Below are 27,198 nucleotides of genomic sequence, written 5' to 3'. Positions count from 1 at the left end.
TTCACATATCAGTACATGTCAGAGATCTCACTGACAGACATTATATCCTAGACCCTCTGTTTAATGAGCCAGACTGGCAATGTGGAAGACAATGAGTCTCATGCAGATCAGTCACTAACGGGTAGCTGCAGAGCACAGTTTTGAACCCCGGTCTAGCTCCGGATGGGACACTTAGTCCCAGTGTGGTACTTAGGCTCCAGGTGCTTGCCTTGCAAGCATTAGCCCAGAGTTTGATCCCCAGAAGCCATGTTTAAAATAATTTAGGCTGGGCATGGTGGCCCATGTTTGTAATTCCAGCACTCAGGAGCCCGGGAGCTCGGGGTAGGCAAATCTCTGCAAGTCTGAGGCCAGTCTGATTTACATAGTGAGTCCAGGTCATCTGGAGCTACACAATACGACCTTGTATCAAAGGAAGCAAAAGCAGCAGCTACTGCAGCCATGGTGGTGCACCTGCTCCATTGTGCCTGGTTTACTTAGTGCTGGGGAGCAAAACCTTTCCAGGGCCTTCTGTATCCTCCACAACCACTCTACCAACTCAGCTGCATCCCAGCCCATGCCCTAGTGTTAAGAATGAAAGAACATTCTTCAGAAGGTGATCTCCAACCTAGGTGGGCCTGGGTGTGTCTTCTGTTCCCTGTCTGTCCTTCCCCCCTCTACAGAGGCTCAGGTATTATCTGTCATTGCTGAGACTGGGGCTTGAGGACAGCATGGGCAACGGACTCCACCCTGTCTCTCAGAGGATGTACTTGGCAGCTGTCCTCTTTATGTCTGGTCTCTTCCCATTGTTTCCTTCACTTAGTCACTTAATACCTTGCAAAACTCAGTTTTCTTTTCTCCCAGATAGGAACAGGGCATCCTGGTAGCCTGTGACCAGGTGATGTGGTGATAGAGTGGGGGACCCTCTGGAGTTATCATCACCCCATCATGAGGTCATTCTCCAGTTCTTCCCAGGCTCCAAGCAGACAGTAAGGGCGGTCCTCACCGGAATGGTCCCTGGATTTCCCAGCTGGAGACAAATCTTTTTAAAATATATTCTAAATATTTATTTTATTTAATGTGCACAAATGTTTTCCCTGCCTGCATGTACCATCTGCATTCCTGGTGCCTGGAAAGGTCAGAAGAGGGAGTCAGATCCCCTGACACTGGCATTAAGGATGACTGTAAGCTACCACATTAAGGCTGGGAATTGAACCTGGGTCCTCTGCAAGAACAAGTGTTGTAAACTGGAGAGCCCCTGGAGATGAATCTTATTTTCTCAGTCAACACCCACAGCTGTCAACTCACTTCAGCTTGCATGGGCCACTTCCTAAATACCACGGCGCTACAGGCTTCTTCGGGTACCAGGGCACCTGAGCACCCATGGTCCATCCATCTCCTCTGGCTTCATCCTTCACTCTGTTCTTCTACGGAGTGCTCAGGACCTCTAGCCTGTCTGAGGGTCTTCACGGGCTAGAGCCACTGGCAGATCATGTTATCCCACTTCTCAGGCTTTCCCTTGTGACCCTGAGCCAAGCATCCTACAAAGGCTACATGTTGTCCATCTAAACAAAGCCTCGAACTAACTTTAAGACCATCGTGACTCTTCGGTACAAAGGTTTGTTTTAACACCAGCCTCCAAACTAGGCAAGATCAACATCGTAAATTTATTTTGAATGGAATGATATTACAAACATATTAAAGACAAGGTGAGGTGAACTATTACACAGATGTCGTTAGAAACAGGAAGTACCAAGCGTGCATGCCTCCTCTTTAGACAGAGGTTTGTTCGCCTGAAGGGGAGGTCATGCGTGCTCGCTCACCTCAGATGCCCCGGCCTCTCCTAGTATCCTTGTGACATACCTGCTCTCCTCCCAGTCTTTGGGCTTCTTAGTTTCGTTTGGTTTTATGCAGCGGATGTAGTGGGGTGTACATTTCATTAGGGTGCTCACGAGGTCATTGGCTTGTTTCTAGTGGGAAGGATAAGGGCAGTTAGAGATGAGGAACTCTCTACGGCAGATGAGCTTCCAAACCAAACCTGCAGGACTGCAGCACGGGAGCACATAGCTAGAAACAAACCCTCATGGATCTGCTTGCTGTGCCTGAGCTAGGTATCCTGAAGAGCCTTGAAGTGCCACTGACTTTTATAATGATTTTCATCACACCTAGGAGTTGAACACTGAACACCATTAGGCAGTTTTAGTACAGCTAATAAAGAAAAGCTATAGATATATGTACATATATGCATGCATGTATGTACACACACATATATAGAGATATACACATATGTGTATACATATATGTACATATGTCTGTAAATCTTCACGTGACTCTTTTCATCAGGAATAATGCTGTTGTCAATTTGTACTGACTGAGGTCATTGTAAAAAGACTTGTGTGTGTTTTGTTTTTTGAGATAGGGTCTAAAGCATCCTAGGCTATTTTAAATCACTAACTTAAAGGATGACCTTTAAGTCCTGATTATCCTGTCTTAGCATCCTAAGTGCTAAGATTATAGTCATGCATGACCATGCCTGGTTCTTGATACAATTATTATTATTTTTTGGTTTATTTGTTTAAAATTATGAGCAGGGATGAAATCTCAAATCTCTTTCCTAATAGTGTCATCTATGAAGAATCTCTTTATTAAAATGAGGAAGAGGTTGGAGAAAGGGCTCTGCAGTTATGAGAGTTTGCTACTCTTCCAGAGGACCCGAGTTCAGTCCCTAGTCTCCTACAATGGGTGGCTCACAACTGCCTGTAATTCCAGCTCCAAGGGATCTGTGGGCACCTGCATACACATATCACACACACACATACACACACACACACCACCACCACCACCACCAATAATAATTATTATTAATAAATAAAAGGATGTAAACTTAGAGCTAAACAAAGTGAAATTCATTAAAAATATATATAATCCATCAATGTCATATATGCCGTTTCATCCAGTGTCCCCCCTGCTTTGTCCCTTCACAGGGCTCTCAGAAGGCTCCCTGCACTTTCCTTGTGGGACAGAACTTAGTCGTCACACAGCAAAATGAGTCTGTGTAAAATCAACTGTCACTAACTGTGCCCTGGGTACCCAGAACAGGACTGAGTTCAAGCAGAAAAAGCCACATAAACAAATCTGGAACTGCTTAGGATGCATTTCAGATCATGAGAATTGCACACGTGGAAGAAACGGGAGTAGCTGCTCACATGAGCAGCTCCAGTGCACAGCTGAGCACTCCCTGGGGGCCCATGATGCTCTACTTAGGCAAACTCTCCTTCTGAGACTGTCAGCATGCAGAGAGAAAAAAAAATCTCTAAAAGAAAATAGTGGGAAGACCTGCCAGGAAACCAGGGAGCCATTCCCAGTCAGCAGAAGGGCTCTGCTGACTAGAGACAACCCGCTCTCAATTAGGGCTTCTCTACTTTCATGCACTTGGGAATCTGAAACCCTCAGAAAACTGATGGGTAGCAAAGTAGGATGCTCATCAGTGAATGGTGCTCTTGTGTGAGCGTGCAGAAAACAGCATTCTTTGCACTGTCTGGAACTGAGGACGGGGTAGAGGGGTTGCCCCACGGTAGTAAGGATTCTGACCACAAAGGAAATTGCCCTCTACCTTCTCTTCTGATAAAATGCCATTTGGAAGCAAATCTGATGATCTCTGCTGTACGCCAGGTGAAGTCCACAGGGAGGCACTGTGGTGTCTCTCTGAGCAAAGCTTTTAAAGTTCTAGTTATTTATGCTATGTGTGTTGAGTGTTTTGTATGCAGGTACGTATTGCGCCATGTGCATGCATGGTGCCCATGGAGGTCAGAAGAGGGCATTGGATCCCCTGGAGTTATGGATGGTTGTGAGTCACCCAACATGTAGGTGCTGGGATTCAAAGCTGAGTCCTCCCAGCCAGTGCTCTTACATGCTGAAGACAATCTCTCTAATCCTACACAACCTTTCTTGCTTTCTTTGTTTCTTCATGTCTGTCTTTCGTGTATGGGTCGTGTATTGTTTTTGGGATTTTAGTCGTCAGGTAGGCGTCGTTGAGCTGTGATGTCTTCTCTTCTTATGCGTACTTCTTTCTGATGAGGATGGGATCTACTCACTCCTCAGCCCCTCCTACTCCTCTCCTCCTCCTCCTTCTCTTCCTCCTCCTCCTCCTCTTCTTTTTTTTTAAAATAGGGTCTCTGTATAGAGCCCTGGCATTTTGGAACTTACCATGTAGGCTAGGTTGGCTTCAAAATTACAGAGATCTCCCCGCCTCTCCGAGTGCCACCACACCCAACCCTTCGTTCCTAAGTCTCTAAATTTCTAGTTTGCTTTCAGTTTTTGATACTAATTTTTATTTACTGCTACTCAGCCCTAAGCATGCAGCGGCAGACTTCCTTTGCACTGTAGCCCAAGGGACGCACCCAGAGGCGGCAGGGCCACTTCCCGTGTCCCCTGACATCGTTCTTCTTACAATAGTCACGGCTCTCTGACGTATCACAACAATCCTGAGGGGTCGTGACTGCTCCTACTTTTGCTTTTTCAAATGAGAATACCAAGCTTTACAGGACAAAGGATTCCTTGGGACAACACAATTTGTACGCCACAAAGATGAGACTTGAAACCAAGTCCACGTTTCTTACCCACAATGCTCTTTTGCCTTCCTATGAGTGATACAGAATAGTGCGGTGTGGCAGCAAAGGGATTAACTGGATAAACATGGACAGGATAGCCTACACTTCAATGGCCATGGGTCACTCTTGGTGTCCTGTGAGGTGACTCGGAAGCAAACTGGATTAGTTCTGACTCCAGCCAAGCATGCATTGGCTAGATAAAGAGGTACCAGCATTATTCAACAGAAGCGGGAACCAAATTACAAAAACAAGACGGGACAGCGGGGAGAGCCTCGGTGCTCCTGGCTCTGTTGTGTGAGAGGTGGTACATCATGGGTCTGCCTACGTTTCCAGGCTTCAGCTCCTCCAGCGGCAGCCCACACAGGTGGATGAACCTAGAAAGCCATCTTCCACTCCCGGCTCCAGGTTCACTCAGGTAATGCCTCGTGTGTCTACCTGCGCTCACTAGGAGCTTGAGTCTGCTCTGTCTCGAATCAAACCTTCACTCTGATCTCAACACTGGCCTCTTCCAATTACAACATATAATTGAAGGAAGCTTCAGAATCAAGCATTATTAAATGTAATATGGTTTTATTTAAAAGATTTGTTTTTATGGTATGCATGTGCATGTTTTGCTGGCATGTATTCATGTGTAAGTGCCCTTGGTGGTCAGAAGAGGGAGCTGGGTTCTCCTGGGACTGAAGTTACAGATGGTTATGAGCCACCATGTGGATGCCAGGGACCAACTAACCTGGTCTGCTGAGAGATCTCTCCAGCTTCATAAATGGAATATATTTTTTGCTTTAGTAACTTGATGGGAGTGTCCATCAAATGACAATTCTAATTAACTCCTGTAGATCAGTTTTATTTTTAAATAATTAAAACAATAAAATGTGCAACACTAAAACTACTTTCAATATAAAATTTTCTATCCAGAAACCTGGAGTCCCTTTTAATATACTCCTGGGACATATCTGCCAAATAGTTTAGAAACGGAAGGGACAAGGGACTGGGCCATGGCTATGCATCCCTCAGTGATGTTTTGGGAGGGCATATAAAATAGACTTTCATTATTGTAGATCACCAGGCAGACCTTGATCACTGGATCCATCAGAAAGTGTGGGATTTGGGTAAGTATACAAGTAGAATTCTTGTATATATCCCTTTACATAACTAAACTTCAGGTTGATCTCCCTAGACAAAGGCCCTAAATGTGGTTTTCTAAACATTCTGTGTACAGTCCAGAAAGGCAGTAACTTTTTAAACTATACACGAATATAAAGAAAGGAAGCAAGCGGCCTTCAAAGGAGAAGTAAGAAGCCTCCATCCCCACTTATGAGGCATATTCCAGACCACTTGAAAATGAGTCATTGTGACCCTGGGGGATCTGAGCCCTTGGATCTGAACGTGACAGTCTCATGACTAGAGTTTCCAGCCCAGAGCTTGTCCTCATCCGGGTCCTTCAGGCTAAGGCATGAGTCAGAACTTCATGCAGATGTTAGCATATCTGTGCCTCAGGAAAATCACATCTGTTGTCTGCCCTCAGCTCTCTGTCCCAGAGACCCAAATCCAGTCAAGCCTTAGAATGGCTCTTAAGGACATGATGTCCCTATAACCGAGAGGGCTCTGCCTACCAGCTCAAAACTCAGCCTGCCTTAGCTGCGCGGTGGTGGCACACTCCTTTAATCCCAGCACTCAGGAGACAGAGGCAGGTGGATCTCTGTGAGTTTGAGGCCAACCTGGTCTATAAGAGCTAGTTCCAGGACAGAGAAACCCTGTCTTAAAAAAAAAAAAAACAAAAAAGAAAAAGAAAAAAAACTTAGCTTGCCACCAGTGGACATGGTATCGTTTGTCTGTGATGTCTTCTGTTCAGAGGACAGATGCAGGAGGATGGCTTGAGTCCAAGAGTTTGAAGAATATGACAAGATTTCACCTTTGTTTCTTTGGGACAGTCCCATTTTGCAACCAGACTAGTATGGAACTCACGACCCTCTTGCCTTAGTCCCCTAAGCACTAGAACACAAGGCAAGTGTCCCACACCTGGTGAGACTGCGCAATCCCCCACCACCTTCCTGTGACTCAGACTCTAATCCTCTCCATCTACTGCCTGAGCGCTGGGATCCTGTCTGTGTACTAATTCAGCTGGAGTGGCTTAGAACGACCTAACTGTTGTTTATGGTGCTGGGGCTCAAATACCATTTCCTGATCCATCCAGATAGTCCAGATATTCCATTCTAAAAACAACAGCCAACAACCGCACTAACATCTTGCGTCTGACTTCACCCACGAAACGTAAAAGGTCCTCTTATGGAACCGTGTCCTTTACTGAAGCCAGTGTTTCTGTCCCCAGGAAGGTTATCAAGATCTGGAAAGGCAGGCTTCATCCATGAAAGAGTTGGAAGCAAAAGGGCAGAGGGCAGTGCGGTCACAACCATGGCGTCTGTGACACTGATGACTGAAGGGCACCATGGAATGGAAGATAGAGTGAAGGAGGGTGAATGGAAGCCTAGGGCAGGGAATGAGCATGTGCAAAAAGAAAGAAAACAACCCCCACATAGCAGTAAGCAGAGATGAGAACATGGGCAAGGAAGAGGGAGCACACTGGTAGGCAGGAATGTAAGGATGCAGACACTGACTATGGATGACCAGATCTAACCACCACCTTGGGCTTTAGTGCAGATAAGTAAGAAGTGCTGAGAACTTTTTGTTTGTTTGTTTGTTTTTGTTTTGTTTTTTGAGACAGCGTTTCTCTGTAGCTTTGGTGCCTGTCCTAGAACTAGCTCTTGTAGATCAGGCTGACTTCGAACTCACAGAGATCCATCTGCTTCTGCCTCCTGAGTGCTGGGATTAAAGATGTGTGACACCACTGCCTGGCACTGAGAACTTTTAAATTAGTTAGGTATTTTTATGTGTACATGTGCCTGTGTGAGTTTATGTGTACCATGTGTGTAGGAGCCAATATGAAGCCAGATGAGGGACCTCAGGTCCCCTGAAACTGGATTTGCAGATGGTTCTGAGCTGCAGTGTGGGTTCTGGGATCTGAACCTGGGTCCTGTGTAAGAGCAGCAAGTACTTTTAACCACTGAGTCATTTCTCTTGCCCCAGATGCTGAGAATTTAAACCATAGGTTGGTAATAACATAGAGAGTAAAAGTCACAGGGGACTAAACCCCAAATGCCAAATATTAGTCACTTGATCTCTTTGATTATTAAACTAGAGACATATTTAACTGATATGAATATATGAATATATATATTCATATGTGTAGATTTCTTTATTTTTTGAGATAGGGTCTCAGATAGCCCAGACCTGTCTTGAATTTACTATATAGCCAAGAGATGACCTTGAACTTCTGGTGGTCCTGCATCTACTGTGCCAGGCTGGGATTATAGGCATGCACCACCATGCCTACTTTTATGGATTGATAGGGGTGGACCCAAAAGATAGGGATTTGTATACTCTAGGCAAGTCCTGTACCAACTAAGCCATGACCATCTCCAGCTCTGAAAAATGTTCTGAACTGGTACTATCTTTAGAAAGTTCAACAAATAGTTGTCAAAGTCATAAGATAAAGTGTCCTTGATTAAAACTCTTCACCATCCACAGAATTTTAGCATTGCTGCCACCATATAGCCAGATGAGTCTGCACATCACAGCACAGAGAAGCCTGTAAGACCCAAGGAGGAGGGATGTGTAAATCGCCCCTAAAGATGAACTGGGGTTTCTGGCAAGTTTCAGACTTGGCATGCCTCGAGAGCTTGACTGCAAAAGCACCATCACTATCCAGAACATGATTCTGAACCACAAAATTCCTGACAGTTTAACATAAATCCTTTCAGATTCACTTTAAAGCCAGTTCCTCTTTAAAAGCACCGATTATTACATGCTGCCCATTAAGCCACGAGGTACTTAATATCCAACTGGGGGATCAGGATGGCCAAGTCAAATTCAGTTATATCCTGTGACTCCCCCCCCCCCCCTTTTGGCAAGTAGCCTAACTTCTGGGCATCTCTGTGACCATACCCCTACACTATGCTGGCCTTATTGCCCTAGCGCACAGTTCCTGCCTGCTAGACCACTCCAGCTCTTAGAGGGAATCCAAATCTTTCCCAGAATAGAACCAACCTTTATTTTGCTTCCTGCGGTCGTTGGGCGGCCTTTCTTGTCGGCTTGCAGGTTTTCAGGAAATAAAGATTGTATAAAAGGCCTGGAAAATGAGAAAGAGGATGGATCAGCAATCTCTCAGTTCTGTGGGGGCTGGATGTGCCACCCAGAAGCATCTAACGCTGGCCACAGAAAAGCCATGTGACTTACAGTGCAAGCCTGCAAGATGTAACTTAGGCAACTGAACACTAGACAGAAAACACCAGAGAAAGAACTGTAAGATAGAAGCGCATCAGAGTCTCAAACAGAGAAATAAGTTTGGAACATCCTGGCCTCTGGAACTGAGGGCTACCGTGAGGACAGCACAGCAGAAGGGGAGGGAAGACAGGATGCATTTGTGAAGTCAAGTTAGCTAGACTAGAGCCCTGTGGATGGTGTGGGCTGGGAGCACTGGAGGTTCATGCTGCTCTGCTTGCGAGAACCCATTTCCGAATCTGATCACGGTTGAGTGTCACACCTGGATAATTCTTTGATGGGGCTTAAGGGAGAGTGTCCTACACATCTTAGGATCTTCGTTTGTTTGCCTGCTTTTTAAAAATGTTATTTCCTATTTTTATTTTAAAATTTTTTATTATATGTGTGCTCTATCTGGATGTACACCTTTTTTTGCTAGAAGACAGCATTAGATCCCACTATAGATGGCTGTGAGCCATCATGTGGGTGCTGGGAATTGAACTCAGGACCTCTGGAAGATCAGCTAGTGTTCTTGACCACTGAACCATCTCTCCAGCCCCTGTCTGTCTATTTTTGAGCTATGGTTTTATGTAGTCCAGACTGATCTTGAAGTCCCATGTAGCCCAGCATGACCTCGACTTCCTGGTCCTCCTGTTTCCATTTCCCAGGTTAATTGTAGGATGTTTGTACACTGTGAAGAGGTAGTGCTGTGATTGGTGTAATAAGAAGCTGAGCAGTCAAGAGCTAGGCAGGAGAGAGAGATGGCACTTCTGGGCAGAGAGAGGAAGAGGATAATGGGGGCACGCAGGAGATACCATGGAAATGCAGAACGAGTGAGACACACAGAATGGGAGAGAGGTAAAAGCCACGTGATAGAATGTAGATTAATAAAAATTGGGTTAATTTCAGTTAGAAGAGCTAGTGGGTCAAGCCTAAGCTGAGGTCAAGCTTTCATAATTACTAACAAGTCTCCATGTCATTATTTGGGAGCTGGTGGTCCAAAGAAAAGTCTGCTTACACTGGGATTACAGTCCTTTGCCCCTACGCCAGGTTTTATGAGGGGCTAGGGAACAAGCCCAGGGAGCTGAGTATGCTAAGCAAGCAAGCACTGTACCAACCAAGCCATATCCCCAGGCCTACTGAGTGGCTCCTACTTGCTAGAGGCCAGCTAGCAACACTGGTCCCCACTCATGTGACAAACTGCCTTTGAGTAGGAGCAGTTTCACGTGCTGCAGTCATAAGTCACCGAGCCTTTGTCTGCTGAATATATATTCCCTTGATAACTCTAACCAAGCACCCAACAGGCGCACAGGGCGGGGACATGTCTGGTTACTTTGATGTGCCTGGTGTCTGAACCATAGCTCAATAAATGTCTCCTAACTGGCTCAGTGAATGAAGTGGCCCACATAAGTTGACAGTTGGATATGCCAACCCAAATCCATTGCCCCTTGAGTAACCTTTCGGTCTTTAGAAATTTCCGGGAAGTTTCCCAGCCATCTACTGCTGACCTGGCCAGACATAACCACCATGACCCTTTACAGCAATCACATTACAAAACAACATGCCGCATCCAGATGACAGGAGTTTATGCGGGCCCATCAATCGCTCTTGAACTTGACAGGAGTTTTAATAATTAAAAACCACCTCTGAAAGTAAGAGGCTTTCACCTGGCTGCCACAAAACCCACAAGCCAGGACTCGCAGCCTCCATAACCTTCTTAGAGGACAGCACATCGAGGTTATGCATTTTGAATGAAAAGAAATGTGACATCTCAAGAGTGAGTGTAAAGAAGCTCTGGCAAAGGATGGTGGTGGAGCACCAGAGTGGGGGAGGATGGTGGCGGAGCACCAGTGTGGGGGGGATAGTGGAGGAGCACCAGAGTGGGGGAGAATGGTGGCAGAGCACCAGCGTGGGGGAGGAGGGTGGAGGAGCACCAGCGTGGGGGAGGAGGGTGGTGGAGCACCAGCGTGGGGGAGGAGGGTAGAGGAGCACCAGCGTGGGGGAGGAGGGTGGAGGAGCACCAGCGTGGGGGAGGAGGGTGGAGGAGCACCAGCGTGGGGGAGGATGGTGGAGGAGCACCAGCGTGGGAGAGGAGGGTGGTGGAGCACCAGCGTGGGGGAGGAGGGTGGAGGAGCACCAGCATGGGGGAGAATGGTGGCAGAGCACCAGCATGGGGGAGAATGGTGGCAGAGGAGGGTGGCGGAGCACCAGCATGGGGGAGGATGGTGGAGGAGCACCAGCATGGGGGAGAATGGTGGCAGAGCACCAGCATGGGGGAGGATGGTGGAGGAGCACCAGCGTGGGGGAGGAGGGTGGAGGAGCACCAGCGTGGGGGAGGAGGGTGGAGGAGCACCAGCGTGGGGGAGGAGGGTGGCAGAGCACCAGCGTGGGGGAGGATGGTGGAGGAGCACCAGCGTGGGGGAGGAGGGTGGAGGAGCACCAGCGTGGGGGAGGATGGTGGTGGAGCACCAGCGTGGGGGAGGATGGTGGAGGAGCACCAGCGTGGGGGAGGAGGGTGGAGGAGCACCAGCATGGGGGAGGATGGTGGTGGAGCACCAGCGTGGGGGAGGATGGTGGAGGAGCACCAGCGTGGGGGAGGATGGTGGTGGAGCACCAGCGTGGGGGAGGATGGTGGAGGAGCACCAGCGTGGGGGAGGATGGTGGAGGAGCACGAGCATGGGGGAGGAGGGTGGAGGAGCACCAGCGTGGGGGAGGAGGGTGGAGGAGCACCAGCGTGGGGGAGGATGGTGGTGGAGCACCAGCGTGGGGGAGGATATTGGGACTTTGGGGGAGACATTTAAATGAAGCAAGAATAGCTCCTCACTGGGGCTAGGGAAAAAAGCCCTGTTTTGCTTTCTTTGCAGTTGTCAGAAAGCTGCTGCAATTGTTGCTGTTGCTTAAAAGTAGTTACCCCTGGCTGGGGATGCAGTACAGTCAACTGTGTGGCTAGCACGCAGAAAGTTCCGGAGTCAACCCAGCCATCACATGCTGGAGTGCATAATCCCAGCACTCCGGAGGTGAAGGCAGGAGGATCAGGATTTCAAAGTCAGCCTGGGAGACACCACCTCCAAAATGAATAAATAAAAAGAATGCTTGCATCCATCCCACGGTAGAGGCTCCTCCTAGGGTTGGTTTTCTTTCTTTCATTTGTTTTTTTTTTTTTTAAACATTATTTTCATCCACCTTTTCATTTGGCTCAAGTATCTTGCAGACTGGCTTGTGGCCACGGTTTCCAGCCCATTAAGTGGCTGAGCAATGGGAGCTGCAGACCAGTCCTCATTGGTCCATAGGAAACTGATGGCCAGCTACCGTGGTTACCTACACGCCTTCAGACCAGTGACTCCGCAGTTGGCAAGGTCCGTTCACCCTGCATCTCCTCCTCGGTCTCACCCTTTTCAGCACGCACCTCCTCCATCTTCTCAGGGTCTCTACAGAAGCACAACCTCCAGTGGGCACCCAAGGGAGATGGCGTCACACACACCCAGACCTCCCTCCCCCAGGTCAGCGTCCACGTCAGACCCACTGGGTGAGCACCCTGTTGTGGCACAGGGTGGAAATGTCCCCGTAGCACAGAACAGAATCTGTGTTATACAGAGCCATGGTAGACTGGTAGACATAAGATGTCTCTGTGAGGGGCTGAAAGCCAATCCTGTGGCCAGACACCACCAGCAGTCACAGCTCCCTGAAGGCTGCTTGGATCTGGTTTGTGAATGTTCCAGGCATGAAGCAGCCAGCAACTGGAGTGGCTCCAGGGGCAGCCAAATGTCAGTACAGCTCATTGGCTACTGTCCCTGGAGATGATGCTGACCTCAGCGGTGTTCTCGATGGCAACAAAGGCTTGAGCTGCCAGCAGCAGCTTCTTCCAGGTCCTCTTCAGGCTCTTGAGTAGACACCACTACTGCTTCTTTTGTAGATGTGTTGTTCCAGCTGGGGATCAAGGGTGGTGCCACCTAAGTATGGTCCTGTGGCAAGGAATGTGAGGATATCCTTTTCCTACATCTGCAGGACATCAAGGGCTCCGGACACTCTGTGCATTCCCCTTTACGTTACAATAGGAATCAAAACCAGACCTACAGGGATCCCGCCATGGAGAGCAGGGGAAAGTTCCTCCTAGACTTCTTGGTCTCCAATTGCTTCAGCAATTCAGGCTCATTAGCCACCTTTAAAAATGGAGTGACCATGGAAAAGCATCTGGCTATGTGCCAAGGGCAAAGCGTCATAGAAGGAGATTCTTTTACTCTTGCTGATCAGAAATAGCTCTTCCAGGCTGGTGTCAGGATGGCCACCTCTCCCTCCTAACAGTGTTGAAGATGATGGAGACAGACATACAGATGGCACTTGGGGGAAGGATATATTAGGACAGAAGGGAGAGGTGAAGACCGGAAGGAGAGAAGCCCTTTTGAGAAAACAGTCAAATTATAAACCAGACTCAACCATTCTAAAGGAGCCGGGTGTTAAGCACTCCAGTCCCACTCTGGTTTGCACACTGAAAACAATGCCATCACTGCTTTGTGATGGCTCGGGATGGGGAGGTTGAGAGTGCTGGCTGCTCTTCTGGAGGACGTGGGTTCAGTTCCCAGCACCCACACGGAAGCCCACAAACAATCTGTGACTCCAGTTCCAGGGGATCTGAGGACCTCTTCTGTCCTCTGTGCGTACCAGGCACACACAAGGTACAACAGACACACAAGCAGGCAAAACGCCCACATACATGAAAACAAAACAAGAACAGCAACAACAACGAAACCAAAGTGTACCGCGTTCCCGTGAAGCCGATAGAGGACACTTACAGCTCACTGCTCTGCATGAGTTCAATCAGATCCATGAAGAGCACGTCCCGGTTCCTTTCACAGAAGCCGTCCATGTCATAGGAAACCTGGCCAGAGCGGAAAGAAATCAAATTTTATCCTACACATGTCTTTGGCTAAACATATCCTTAAATGGGTATGGCTCTCCTCGTTGGAAGGCAGACGTTTCTAGTTGTAGCCTCTGCGGTCCACACTTCGTGCTGTTGTCACCTAAAGGTTATCCGCTGGCTTAGATGACCATGACCTAAAGGGGGGGGGGGTGATGAAGATCTGGTCCCCCAGATGATCTGTGTGTGAACCCCTAAGCATATCTTAGCAATACACAAAGCTATTTTTCCCAAGTTCTGACCAAGAGAAGAAAAAGAGAGCCTCGTGCTCACTCATCAAGTATGCCAACTGAAACTTGGTAATTGCTCTTAGAAGCAGCATCAGAGCTGTGCCCATCTGCCCTGAACTCAATGCTCAGGGACCGTGATTAACAAAAGACTAGCTGGGAGGAAAGATTTTATCCATGGAGTTCCATAGGATCAGGAAGCATCCAATAGCCATGAGCCCAAATTCTATTAGGACCCTACATGGTTGGGTACCCTAGTTACTCACTTTGTGAGGGAAGACATTAAAGTCAGTCCCAGTGCCCATGGGAAAGCAGAGGAAGGCAAGTTTGTGGTTGCAATTGTCAGGACCAAAGTCTATTGCTTCAGCAGCTGCGGTACACAGCAGATCTGTGCTTTAAAAAGAAGCAGCCCTGTAGGCAGTACTTTGTTTTAACTCTTCAAATTCCTTAAAGGTCCTATTTGCTGGGTGAATAAATAGCATAGATCTCTATTGGTTCATGGGAAAACAAATCCCACCCCTAAAGGCTCAGACTGGGGAGCCTGTAAAATGGACAGATCCTGGCCCACTGAACAGTGGTCTCGGGTCTTACCTTCCCGGCATAGTGGTGAATGATGAAGCCTTGGTTCCAGCTGTTGAAGTGCTCGTGGCTCCCGATCTGCATCTGGAGCTTCTGGAGCAGCGTCTGGTCGGCACCCTCACCCACAGCATGCATGGTGGCACACACGTCATCCAGGATGCTCATGATTCCAGGAGGGTTCTGGAGAGACCGAGAAGGCAAGGCCCAGGTCACTGACCTCTCCAAATACACAACACCTATGGGGTCACTTCTTAAGCCAGGAGACTGCTCCCAACACCCAGATGCCATCTTGATCATCGGCGCTTCCTTCCAGGAAGAATGCGCTTAACACATTCCCAAAGGAGGTTTTATCATTCGGACCTAAAGATGGCGGAAACTCATTTCCAGGAAGATAGCTAGCTCCCTACAGGGCTTTATTTTATTTTATTTTTTGTGTATATGTGTGTATACATGCTCCTGTGTATGTGGTTGCATATGGGACTGGAAGGCGTGATCCTTTTCACGGCTCATCGATTGCTATGTCATACAACCGAGAGCCATCTTCCAGATTCGGGAACAACTTCCATGTGCACCTTGGCATTTCATACACATTCTTCCTTACTGTCATACTGAAAGCCTCTTATTTTATTTTCATGCCACGCATTTGCACATTACTAATGTTACTGTTAAGATTCTGTGGTTCCCTTGTCAGCTGAAAAGCAATAGACACCGGGCATGGAGAATGAAAGCTCATTGAAGGGTAGGCCACTGAAGGGACCAGTACTAGTACTTACGACTTTGCTCTCTATGAGGTCACACACGATTTTATTATTGAAGTATTCAATGGGCGTCCACCTTATTCCCTCCTGAACGTATTCTTCCTGGATGACAGAAATTAGAAGCTTGCATAAACCACTGTGAAAGAGAACCTGGGTCCCTCTCACACACACTAAAAACTTGCCCATCGCTAAGAGGTGATAGAAAAAGAACATTTCATTGCTTAATGTTTTTGATATTTTGCCTGAGCCATAAAAAATGATACTATGCAACTGTTTATTTGTTGTTGTTTGAGACAGTGTCTCAAGTGTCCCAGGTTGGCCTTGAACTCATTATATATACAAGGATGACCTTGAATTCATGACCACCCCTGAATCCATGTAGTGGTTTGAATGAGAATGGCCCTCATAGACTCATGTACTTGAATATGTGGTCCCCAGTTGGTGGAACTGTTTGTGAAGGATTAGGAGGTGTGGCCTTGTTGGAAGAGGTGTGTCACTAGGGGTGGGCTTTGAGGTTTCAAAAGATGCTTGCAATTTCCAGTGCGCTTGCCACCTTCTGTGTAGTGTGAGATATGAACTCTCAGTTGCTCACGGCACCATCCTTCACTCTAAAGTCACGGACTCAAAACCTCTGGGATGAGAAGAACAAGGGAATGTTTTCTTTTATAAGTTGTCTTGGCTATGGTGTTTTACCACAACAATAAAAAAAAAAGTAGGGCCAGATCTTCCTTCTTTCTAGAACGTTGTATGTGACAGGCAGTTTGGAGACTCCACTTCCATCTGTCTGGTTTATTCTGCCCTCTTTCTATCAGGAGCTTCAGCCGATCTCCACGAGGGACTCTCCAGGTAGATGCACAGAGAGCCTTTTACACCTACTACACACACCGCAGTCCTGACCCTTCTAATTCTGTCCTTCAGTAACACCCTCGCCATTGTCCAATTCTTCAAGATACAAAATCAGGGATCTGGAGAGATGGCTCAGCGGTTAAGAGCATTGCCTGCTCTTCCAAAGGTCCTGAGTTCAATTCCCAGCAACCACATGGTGGCTCACAACCATCTGTGATGAGGTCTGGTGCCCTCTTCTGGCCTTCAGGCATACACAGACAGAATATTATAAACATATAAATAAATAAATATTTTTTAAAAAAAGAAAGACTATATACTGGATCTCCTCTCTACAGTTAACATTATTTTCTGAGTTTCTCAATCCCAAACTTCTCTTGTAGGCAGGCTGGTCTTGAATTTATCAAGCATCATAAAGTACCTATATGAGCCAGACCCTGTCTACTTTCTTCCGACTTAGCTGTTATCCCCCTCTCCTTTGGCTGCTTTGCTCTGACCATTCTTCAGTGGTGACAGCTAACAACAGTCCAATATGTGGTTCCTAAACAGCTTTGATATGTGTAGTTTGTTCCCAGACTGTATGTGTATCCAGAACCTCAGGAGTCAAGGCTTAGAAAAAGGTTTTGTAGAAAATAATTAATAAAGGACCTCATGACTATATCACTCTGGACACAGGATGAACCTAAACCCAAAGACTTGTGTGTTAATGAGAGAAAGGAGAGAGAGGCTAGGGCATGGAGCAACAGAAGGTGAGGTAGAGAGTAGAGGTAGACCACCACAGGCTCAGAAGGCCAAGACCCACCAGGATGCAGCAGAGAAAGAATCCTAGGATTTTTCAGGTGTCCCCCTCTAGCCTTTGGAGGGGCTGCAAGGCTGGATTTTAGACTCTTGGTACCTAACTGTAAGAGAAGAAATGTCTGCTCCCGCAAACTCCGTTTTGATTTATGAGGTGACTCTGGAAATCTAAAACAACATTGGCACCCAGAGTTTCAGAGAGCCTACACTGTACTCTTAGAACAGCATGTATGCAAGGCAAAGTTCAAGAGAAAGAATGCAAATGCAGGCATTGCTAAAAACACGTATAGTTTAAGGGGAAGTCTGGGGGGTGCTGTACATCTGGGAAAGCAACGTGTTACTCAGACAATGAAGGTCAGTGCAAAGGTTCCCATTTCACCTTGGTCAGCGGGACCGAGAGTAGGAAAAGCAGCCCACTGTCAGTCCAGCGCCTGACTTCACTGCTGACAGAGAAAGTAACAGGCAGCAGATGGTATTTGCATTTCAAAGACTGAAATACCAGGAAGGCATAACTGCTGACTTTAGTAGGTACATTTCCTAATACAAGACAGATACCCAGATGGGTCATCAAAAGACAGATCCGTATCTTCGAAGCAAAGAAGACAGAGACGAGGATGAGAAGAGGGACCACTTACCTGTTCTGCCTTTAACGTCAGCTCAATAAAAATCTGCTGTAATTTCTCATTAACGAAATTGATGCAGAACTGTTCAAAGCCATTTTTCTGGGGGAAAAGAAAAAGAAAAGAAGGTCTTTTCCTGCAATCACTTCACACAATCATTTAAAAAGTCATTTCTCAGCGATGCACTAAAATGTCTGTGTGAAGGGCAGCCTCAGGAACTCTGCTGCGTCAATAGAGGAAGCGCGGTTTATATTTAGGAGAAACTAATTTGGTTAAGGTACATGAAGAACTCCCAGGCAAAGATGAGCTGGAGCTGGCTTCTTCATTGCCTAGAATTATTCTTGTTGGCCAGAGGAAGCATCACCTCCTCCTAAGCTCTGATGATTCAAACTGGCCTTACCCAGAGTCAAAAAGTCCCTCTCTCCCTCTCTCTCCCTCCCTCCCTCCCTCCCTTCCTTCCTTCCCTCCCTCCCTCCTTGTTTTCCTCCCTCTCTTCTTCCCTCCCTCCATCCATCCTTTCCTTCCTCCCTTCTTTTCTATTTATTACTTTTATTTATGTGCATGAATGTGTGTGTGTGTGCGCGCGCGCACGCGCACCACACATGTGCATGCCCATGGAGGCCCAGGAGAGGGCATCAGATCCCCTGGAGCTGCAGTCACAGTGGTTGTGAGCTGTCTTATGTGGGTGTAAGAAACTGAACCCAGGTCCTCTTGAAGAGCAGCAAGGGCTTCTAACCAAGGGCTTCTAACCACTGAGCCATCACTTCAGCTCCCTGCCCCCCTCATTTATCTTTCTTGCTTTCTCACCTCCCTCCTTTCTTTTATTTTTCTGGTGTGTATGTGTGTTCATGAGTGTGTATGCAGGAGCCTGCACTGTGAATACAGAACTGTTTATGGAGTGGTGACTCCCTGTCTTATTCCCTTTTGACAGTCTCCTACTAAACCTAGAGCTGGGCTGGTGGCCAGCAAGTCCCAGCGAGCCCTGCCTCTGCCTTCCACAGCATCGAGATTACAGGTATTTGCAGCTATTTTTGCCTGAGTGCTGAGAATTTGAACTGAGGTCTTCATGCCTGCGCGGTAATACTCATCACCAGTCAGCCACTTGCCCAGCCTTCCTTACCTGAAATATTTCAAAGCCGTAGATGTCTAGGACGCCGATGTTGTATTCCTCGTGGTCCTTCTCCATGGCTTTATTGATGGACTAGCAGAAAACAAACACAGCACAAATGACTCCTTTCATCCAGACTGTACAGACATGGAGTGGAGCAGGGGTACTGCCCAGCAGCCACACTGACCCCTGGAGACAGGACAGCTTGAAGAGGGGTTTATGCTTTCAAAACAAGTGTAGTGGGGGCAGGTTGTGTTTCTACAGTGATGGCAGAGCTAGCACTCCTTAAGAAGTCTGGAGACCTGGAAGAAGCTGTGGCCTTGAGTAATACAATAAGGTCCTGCCCTGAACGAGGCTCCACTCCTGCAAAACTTGCAACTGCCAGTCAGATGTCCCCAGCTCAGCAGCCCTTAACCCTAACAGAACACGATACGTCACTGATGCTGAAGATAAGGTGGTCCCAGTTCCCAGGAGCATAGGAAGAAGGTGAACGATCTACAGAAAACATTGATTATTAGTGTATGTGCGTGCACATTCATGTGTGTGTGCACACGTGTGTATGGGTATGTGGAGGCCAGCCGTTTGTCAGGTGTCTCCTTCAATTGCTTTCTCCATTATTATTATTGTTGTTGTTGTTACCTGGGGGTATATGTGTAGTGTGTATGTGAGTGTGTGTGCCAAGGTGAAAACCAGAAAACAACACCAGGTGCCCTCTTCTATTGCTGTCGGCTTTAGTTTTTGCAGAGCAGGTCTCTCAGTGAGCCTGCAGCTTAATGTTTCAGCTACAAAGGCTGGTCAGTGAGCTCCTGGGATTTGCCTGTCTCTGTTGCCTGGCATGAGTAGCCAGGCCTGACTTTCGTGGGGGCTGGGGATTTGAACTCAGGTCTTCTTGCTTACCCCCTGAGCCATCTCCTCAGCCCCTGCACCTTAGTGTTTGAGACAGCCTCATTGGATGTCTCATCTAGAATGCCCGACCAGCTCATCATGGCTCTCACAGCGGCGGTCAGACCATCATATCCCCACTTTCCAGGTGGATGCCTAAAACCATCCTGGACAAGAAGCTAGGCTTAGGTCTAAACGGAAGTCACACAAATGCCTGAGTCTGTGCTCTAGGTCACTGAGAGAAGAGGTCACATGATCCAATGGAAGAGACTCAAAACCAACAGGACAGGTGCAGCACGTGGTGGGGGTGGGGGAGAGGAGATAGATAACAAAGGAACATTAAAAAAAAAACATTCCTGGAGTGGGTGAATGCTGTGTTTTGGTGTACATGTGGTGTTTCCTGGGCAAAGAAAATGGCAGCCTTTTATGAGCTAGTGAGTAAAGACATACAGCATACATATGTACATACATGCATGCATACATACATACATACATACAGCATAGCCTAGTTAATGTCAGGTCAAGTTAATGTTAATAACATGGCAATCACCACATCGCCACATACCCTGAGCTGAGACAAAGCTGTAGGTCATAGGCCCCTTCACATTCTCTTGCCCCTTGCTTTGTTCATCTACCAGCGTTCCTGCCTGAGGCCCCTTCTCAGTAAACGAGGGGTCTGAATTACACCTGACCCTGTGCTTCCACAGAATCGAATCCCCCAAATAATCACAAACAGTGTGGGGAGCAGGGCTCTGATCCACCCAGCTCTCCTACCCTGCCTGAGCTCTGTGGGTGGTGTGGCTGGATTGGACACAGACGCCTGGGACCCAGTGGCTGCTGTTCCTAGAGAGGATCTGCCTTGGGTTTCCTGTTCGAACACAGCGAAGTAAAGAAGCAGAGCAGCCAGGAATCTAGGGCCCCTAGGACAGTCACACAGGAACTGAGAGCGCTCCAGCCAGTTTCTGAACTTCTCTGTTCCTTGTTCCATGTATCTAGAAAACCAACACAATATCTAAGCTTCGGTATTGTTGGAGAAATTAAATGATATCTTTTCCCCCAGAAATATGTAAGTAGTATTTGGAACAGAGTATAGACTGTATCTTATTCTGACATTAAAGGTATCACTGGTTAGCCCAGATTTACACTGCTGGCTTTTCACTACAGAATATGATTATGCATCTCTACACCAGAGGCAGGGCCAGCAAGATGGCTCAGGGGGCAAAGGTGCTTGCTGCCAAACCTGATGACCTGAGTTCAATCCTCGTGATCCACACAGTGAAAGGAGATACCTGACTCTGGCAAGCTATCTCCTGATCTTTTGAGTGCACACATGCACACACACACACACACACACACACACACACACACACACACACACACACACAGAGTTAACTAAAAATAAGTTAAGAAAAATCATTAAGTAGCTAGGTGGTGGTGGTGCATGCTTTTAATCCTAGCACTCAGGAGGCAGAGGCAAGTAGATCTTCAAGTTTGAGGCCAGCCTGGGCTACAGAGTTCCAGGACAGCCAAAGATACATAGAGAAACCCTGTCTTGAAAAACAAAAACAACAACACTCCCAAAAACATAAGTATATTCACATGTATACTATGTGAATATGACTAGGCAGTATACTATGTTCAAAAATATCAGGGTTAATTTAAAAGTATATCTAAAGTCAAGCTGGGGTTGTAACCCAGTTGGAAGAGTGCTTGCCTAGCATGTATGAAGGCCTGGGTTCATGATCCCCAGCACTGCATAAACTAGGTATTGTTTTTAATGTACCATAAACAATAATACATTCCTATATCAACACTCAGGAGGTAGAGGCAGAAAGATCAAAAATTAAATGTCATCTTCAGCTATATATTGAGTTTGTAGCTAGCCTGAACTACATAAGACACTATCGCAAGTCTGGTTGTGGTGGCACACGACTTTAATCTCAACATTTAGGAGGCAGAGGCAGGCGAATCTCTGTGAGTTCGAGGCCAGGCTGGTCTATAAAATGAGGACAGTTAGGGCTACACAGAGAAAACCTGTCTTGAAAAACAAAAACAAACAAACAAACAAAACAACAACAACAACAACAAAAACACCTCATGGCCTTTTGCTCACACTCCCTGTCTTAGATCACTGACTCCGGGGAAAACCAGCTGCCAGCTGTGAGGACACTGAGCTGCCCTAGGAAGAGGTCCGCACAACTATGAACAGAGACCTCTAACCAACAGCACATGAAGATTCTACTTGATATCATGTGCCCAGCCCCAGGTCAGCCTGGAGAACTGCTCTCAACAGTATTGCAACTTGAACTGTGCTTGACTGTGTCAGAACTGATCAGCTACGCTGATCCTGAACACTCATCCTCACAGAAATGCAAGGAAATGCACGTGCTTATCACAGCATGTTTGGAATTACTTGTCAAATTAACTGTACTATAAGCAACACGACACTCCTAACCTTTACACTCTGCAATCAAGAATGGTCCTGGCCACAGGCTTCCTCTATTCCAGTCCTGGATATTACTGACTAGCTCGCGTGACTGTGTTGGCTTTGGCTATTCTGTCTTGCTGGGAATATCTAGAAGTTCGATTCAGGATTCGCCAGAAGGAGGGAGGGAGGGAGGGAGGAGAGAGAGAGATAGAGAAGAGAGAGAGAGAGACGAGAGAGCGATATAGAGAGAGAGAGATAGAGATGAAGATGAGAAGAGAGCGAAGCGATAGAGATCCTATCGCGCGGTGCGATATGACTCGCTTATGCAAATCTCTTCTCTCTGCTCTCTAGCGAGAGAGAGAGAGAGGATACACAGAGGCAGAGAGCGACATGGTAACGACACGCCAGAGGAATGAGGCAGACATGAGAACACACTCTTCAGTCGATGCCCTTCCTTATATCTAACACCTTGAAGCTTTGCCCATGTCCACACATGCTTACTTACATCTACCAGGAAGTCAAAGACTCGAGCGTGCAGGGCCTTGGCGAGTGCGTCCCTGGTGTAGCAGGCCTGCTCCACGTTGAGGGTCACGTGGATGGACTCCGACTTCCCTCCCCACTTACTATCCATCTGCCGGCTCGTTAGCTTCTCCTTTAACCGGTCTTGGTTTATACCCAGCAGATACGCAGGAAAAGCCAAAACTGAAGAATAGAAAACATGATCATCTTTCAGAACTGCAGCCATTACCTCCCAAGCACAGGGAAGCCCTTGCGCATGTGTGAGCAGATAATGGGCATCAAAGTTAACTTCTAAAACTTCCGCTCTGTCAGAGAAGACTTATTATCAATGCCGTGCACATCCTGTTTGTTTTCACCAGTGGTTTTATTCTGTAAATCAATCCCTATGATTACTGAGACTTCCAATCACTCAAATCAGTGGTTGAAAAAGGATGCGGGCCAATCCTCCCTCTCCCTCCGCTTCCTCCCCCACCCCACTGAGATCTCTGTGTCTGCAAAGACACCAACAGGAACTCAACCAACAAACATTTCTTTGGCTTTGATTAATGTTTTCTTCCTTTGGTGCAATGTTTTCATGGACTCATTTACAGAGAACTTGTAACAGTTTATTGTATCATGGAAACAATAAGTCCAACAATCCCCTAGTGATTGAACACTTACATTGTGAGGGATTGCAAAAAGTAGATAATAAAGAGGAAAAGACAGTAAATAACTGATAAATCCTGAAGACAATTTAGAAATTTTATCAAGTAAAGAACCCTCCTGGAAAGCAGAATGCATCGGAATAGACTATACAATTCTAGAAGAATTTAGGACAGGAAGCTATTAACGCTTTCTGGGGTAATCAAGGAATGGGCTTCATCTGGACTAGGCGAGCAAGGAAGAGTGGGATTTGTACAGATGTGGAGAGGGGAATGGTATGTGCTAAGGGGAACAAGCTAGGGGGCAGAGGCATGGCTGGGCTATGGTTTGTGTTGTGTAGATAAGTATCTGCTATAGCTGAAAGCTACGTTTAAGATTGGGATAGATTTTGATGCACTGGGGAAGGATGTTCTGGATTGGGGGTGCAGGAGGCAGAGGGGTCTCAGAAGGCCTGTGTGTACATATTTCTGTGCTTGTGTGGTTGTGCACAAGAGACCATTGGTCAATGACAGATGTCTTCCTTGGCCATTCTCTGCCTTATTTTTTGAGACCAGGTCTCTAACTGAACTTGGAGCTTGTTGATGTGACCATGCAGTTCACCACCCACACCTAGGGACCCTCCTGCCACGGTTTCTCCACTGCTGGGATGACCTGTCCCTAAGTACAGCTTCTGTAGATGGGTTCTGGGGATTGAAAGTAGGTTCTGGACTTGCATGGCTGTTACATTTCCCTACCCAGAAAGCTTCAAGAGACACATCACAGGGAGAGTCTTCTGAGGTGGTATGTGAACAGAGGGACTGATTGGTGTCACAATACACAGTACTACCTCACAACATGTACTGGGATTTGGGGGTCTTCAAAGAGAAAACTGAAAGCTTCTATGGGTGTGGCAAATTGCTTCAGACCATAGATTTGCCAAGAGAAAAGTTACCAGGACCAAGGGGATTCCCTTGATTTCTAGTTGGAATGTTCAGATCTGGATAAATGACACCATTCTTGGGCATGAAAGAGTATTCAGATTTCCTAAGACAAATGAAGGACTTTATAGATTATAGATGAATTTTTTTCATCCAGACTGTTGGCTCCACAATAAACAACACGGGGACTTATTATTATGAAAGCTTGGCCAATAGCTTAGGCTTGTTTCTAACTAGCTCTTATAACTTACATTAACTCATTTCTATGTGTTGCCACATGACTCATGGAATAGATACAAATAAAAAATCTGAACTTGGATAGGATTTTCTCTCTCTCAGTATAAAATTTTGCTGATATAAAGAATGTGCTGAGATCTTATGGATAGTATCACCATTGCAGTATAGACCAATCATCCCAACACTTAGGCAGCAGGATTACAAGTTCAAGGTCAACCTGAGCTAAATGGTAAGATTCCATCTCAAAAACAAACAAACAAACAAACATATAATAACAAAACAAAATCCCTAAAGAACCCTTTTAACAGTGGAAAGATTTCATCAGCCTCCCAATAAAGCCAGATCTCCTTAGATTGCATAGAGAGCATTGGGATTTGATGGATGGATGTTTCTCAGCATTAACTTCTAAAGAATCAGTCAATAAACATGCCAATACCAGAACAATGTACTTCTCATCCATATGAGGATTTCACACAGGCATTTCAGCTTCCTCTCATAAAGAGCCGGAGGCATTGATTTTATCAAAAATCTGTCTCTTAGAAGCTAATTCTTCCTTTGTACTGAGTAAGGTCAGAGGATATCCATGAATCACACTGGACATGTAGTTGCAGAGACCAGGGAAACATTCACCAAGTTTCAGAGATGGATAAGTCATTCCCATCAGCAGAGAGGAGGATATGACTTACTAGATGCCATAGGCCTTATCATCAATGGTTTATAGAAGGAATGGGAAGACAGTTGAGATGGTAAAGTTCTTGCTGAGCAAGTGTGAAGACCCGAGTTCAATCCCAGAACCTACATAGAAAAGCTAGATGTGGTGGTACACCTCTGTAATCCCAGAGCAGGGGTTGTCTGACTGGCCAGCCTAGCCTAACTGGAGAGTCCCAGGTCCTAGTGAGAAGATGGATGGATCTTCAGGAAGAACCCTTGAGGTGGACCTCTGGCCTCCACATATACACATGTGCGTGTGCACAGACATGATTACAGATACAGTAGCTGAGCATGGCAGCACACACTTGTAATTCCAGTCACTCGGGAGACTTAGGTGTGAGGTCTTCAAGATCACATCAGGCTACCTACTGAGATTCCATTAAGTTAGAGCACATTCACTAGGGCTTCTCCCACCAGGGAACTCCACAGTGAGCAATCAGCTTTATCCAATGAATAGTCAGTTCAATGTGCCTGTTTTGTAAACACGGGATTCTCCTCAAGTCCGTAACCATGCCAAAAGTGGGGATGAATCGGGCTGTCTGGTAGATGCTTCATGCTGTTATCTTTATGGCCTTAGCTAAGAAAACCAAACAAGGCTGGGATGAGACCCTCGGAGACAAAACAGACAGGAGGGAGTAACCAGCCATGTGCTATCCCTCTGTAGCTCTGCAGAAGAGGGTGGATCTAAAAGGCTGCAGGCTCTTCAGAAACAAGGCATGGAGTGTGGCCAAGAGCCAGAGCCACAGGCTTAGTGAGAGAGCTCAGCAGACGAGGGAGGAAGTACGACACTTGGTTTGGACAGAATCCATGCCATGTTTTTCAAACACAAGGTTTTATGGGCTCGTATTTTCTTCTGTGGCTGCCCTGGTGCTGAAATTATAGTTTTGCTTAGCCTGACTTCCTCCAGGCTGTGAATTTCCATGAGGGTGTGTGAGTGGGGCCGAGGTTGGGGAAGAACTTCAGCAGTGAGGCTCGGGGAAGGAGAGGTAAGAAGAAGCAAGGCTTAATCGTAAAAGGTTGGCGTAAAGCCTGTGGAGTTATTCAGTCATCAGAACCAGGAAGAACCTGCTAGGAGAATATTTCAACACCTTAAGTTGATGAGGGAAGACTTAACGTGTAAGGGGAGGGTCAACCTAAGTTTTCTACTTAAATCTGAACTACAAGGAAGACAGAGAAGTCAAAAGGATGTAGTGAAATGAAATTCCTTCTTCATACGGTTAAAGGAAGTGGCAGGTTTGGGGATGTAACTCAGTCAGTAGGGAGCTTGCCCTAGCAGGCACAAAGCCCCTGGTCCCACTCCCAGCCTCACATAAGCCAGGTGTAGCAGTAATGTAGAAAAAAACTCAAAGTAATAAAACTGATGTTATACAGGATTTCCTTATGTATTTGCTTAGGGGACATTAAATCACACAAATGAAACTTAGCTAAAGGAGCGCTGCCTCCAAAATGCCCCAGAGATAAGTAGGGTACTAATTCGGCCTGGTAGAGACAGGAACACTTAGAGTAGGGTGTAAATGTTTATTCACCAGGACTGACCAGCCATTAGGCTCCATTTCCACGACAAAGGAGACTTTCAACCAGTCAAGAGGGGCCCCGTTCCCACACCCAAAGATGTACCATTCAAGAGGGGCAGCACAGAGTGACAATTATCATTAAGTCTTGATCTGCCACTAAGTCCCCTATCCTCTTATGGGGAAAAGCATAATTCTGCCAGGTGCGCAAGATGACCCTGGGTAACAACCACTCGAAAGAGAACAACACTGGCGTACTTAAAATAACCCCGGCAGCATGCAATACCTCTGCTGTGTAAATCTCCTGCCTGCCCAAGTGGCCAGCCTTACAGTTTCCCCGTCTCTGATTAAACGGTTGAAGTGTAACCGGGGCTGATCCAGAAAGAGATTTAAGGATGACAGCGTTTGTGGAACGCATAATCCTAACGCATACATAAGTCAGTAAAATCTCCCATTCAGGAGTGACTGTTATGGCCGCTAGTCTCACTTGGCCAGGCCCGTAAGTAGAGAGCGTCCCTTCATCTCTAAGTGTGTGGTGTGAGTTCTCACTGAGAAGGCCTTTCTCTAACAGGGATGCACACCTGTAACCTTGCCATTTGGGAA

The 27,198-nt window shown here is 46.8% G+C and overlaps 1 protein-coding gene across 2 annotated transcripts in view; it reads right to left on the bottom strand.

The window, feature by feature from the left end:
- The window catches only part of Myo1e (myosin IE), a 196,874-nt gene that overhangs the window by 42,641 nt on the left and 127,035 nt on the right, over positions 1–27,198 (bottom strand). For both annotated transcript variants that reach the window (XM_038321973.1, XM_038321972.1), the window contains 8 exons: positions 22,564–22,760; positions 18,761–18,841; positions 17,656–17,742; positions 15,398–15,484; positions 14,637–14,804; positions 13,694–13,779; positions 8,691–8,772; positions 1,840–1,946 (listed from right to left, as the gene is read on the bottom strand). In XM_038321973.1, the coding sequence (XP_038177901.1) occupies positions 1,840–1,946; positions 8,691–8,772; positions 13,694–13,779; positions 14,637–14,804; positions 15,398–15,484; positions 17,656–17,742; positions 18,761–18,841; positions 22,564–22,760 (895 nt within the window). The remainder of the gene's footprint in view (positions 1–1,839; positions 1,947–8,690; positions 8,773–13,693; positions 13,780–14,636; positions 14,805–15,397; positions 15,485–17,655; positions 17,743–18,760; positions 18,842–22,563; positions 22,761–27,198) is intronic.

The sequence above is a fragment of the Arvicola amphibius genome, chromosome 3, assembly GCF_903992535.2.
Source record: "Arvicola amphibius chromosome 3, mArvAmp1.2, whole genome shotgun sequence".
Classification (NCBI taxonomy): domain Eukaryota; kingdom Metazoa; phylum Chordata; class Mammalia; order Rodentia; family Cricetidae; genus Arvicola; species Arvicola amphibius.
The sequence above is the reverse complement of the archived record's forward strand: the minus strand, read 5'-3'. Positions and strand labels throughout refer to the sequence as shown.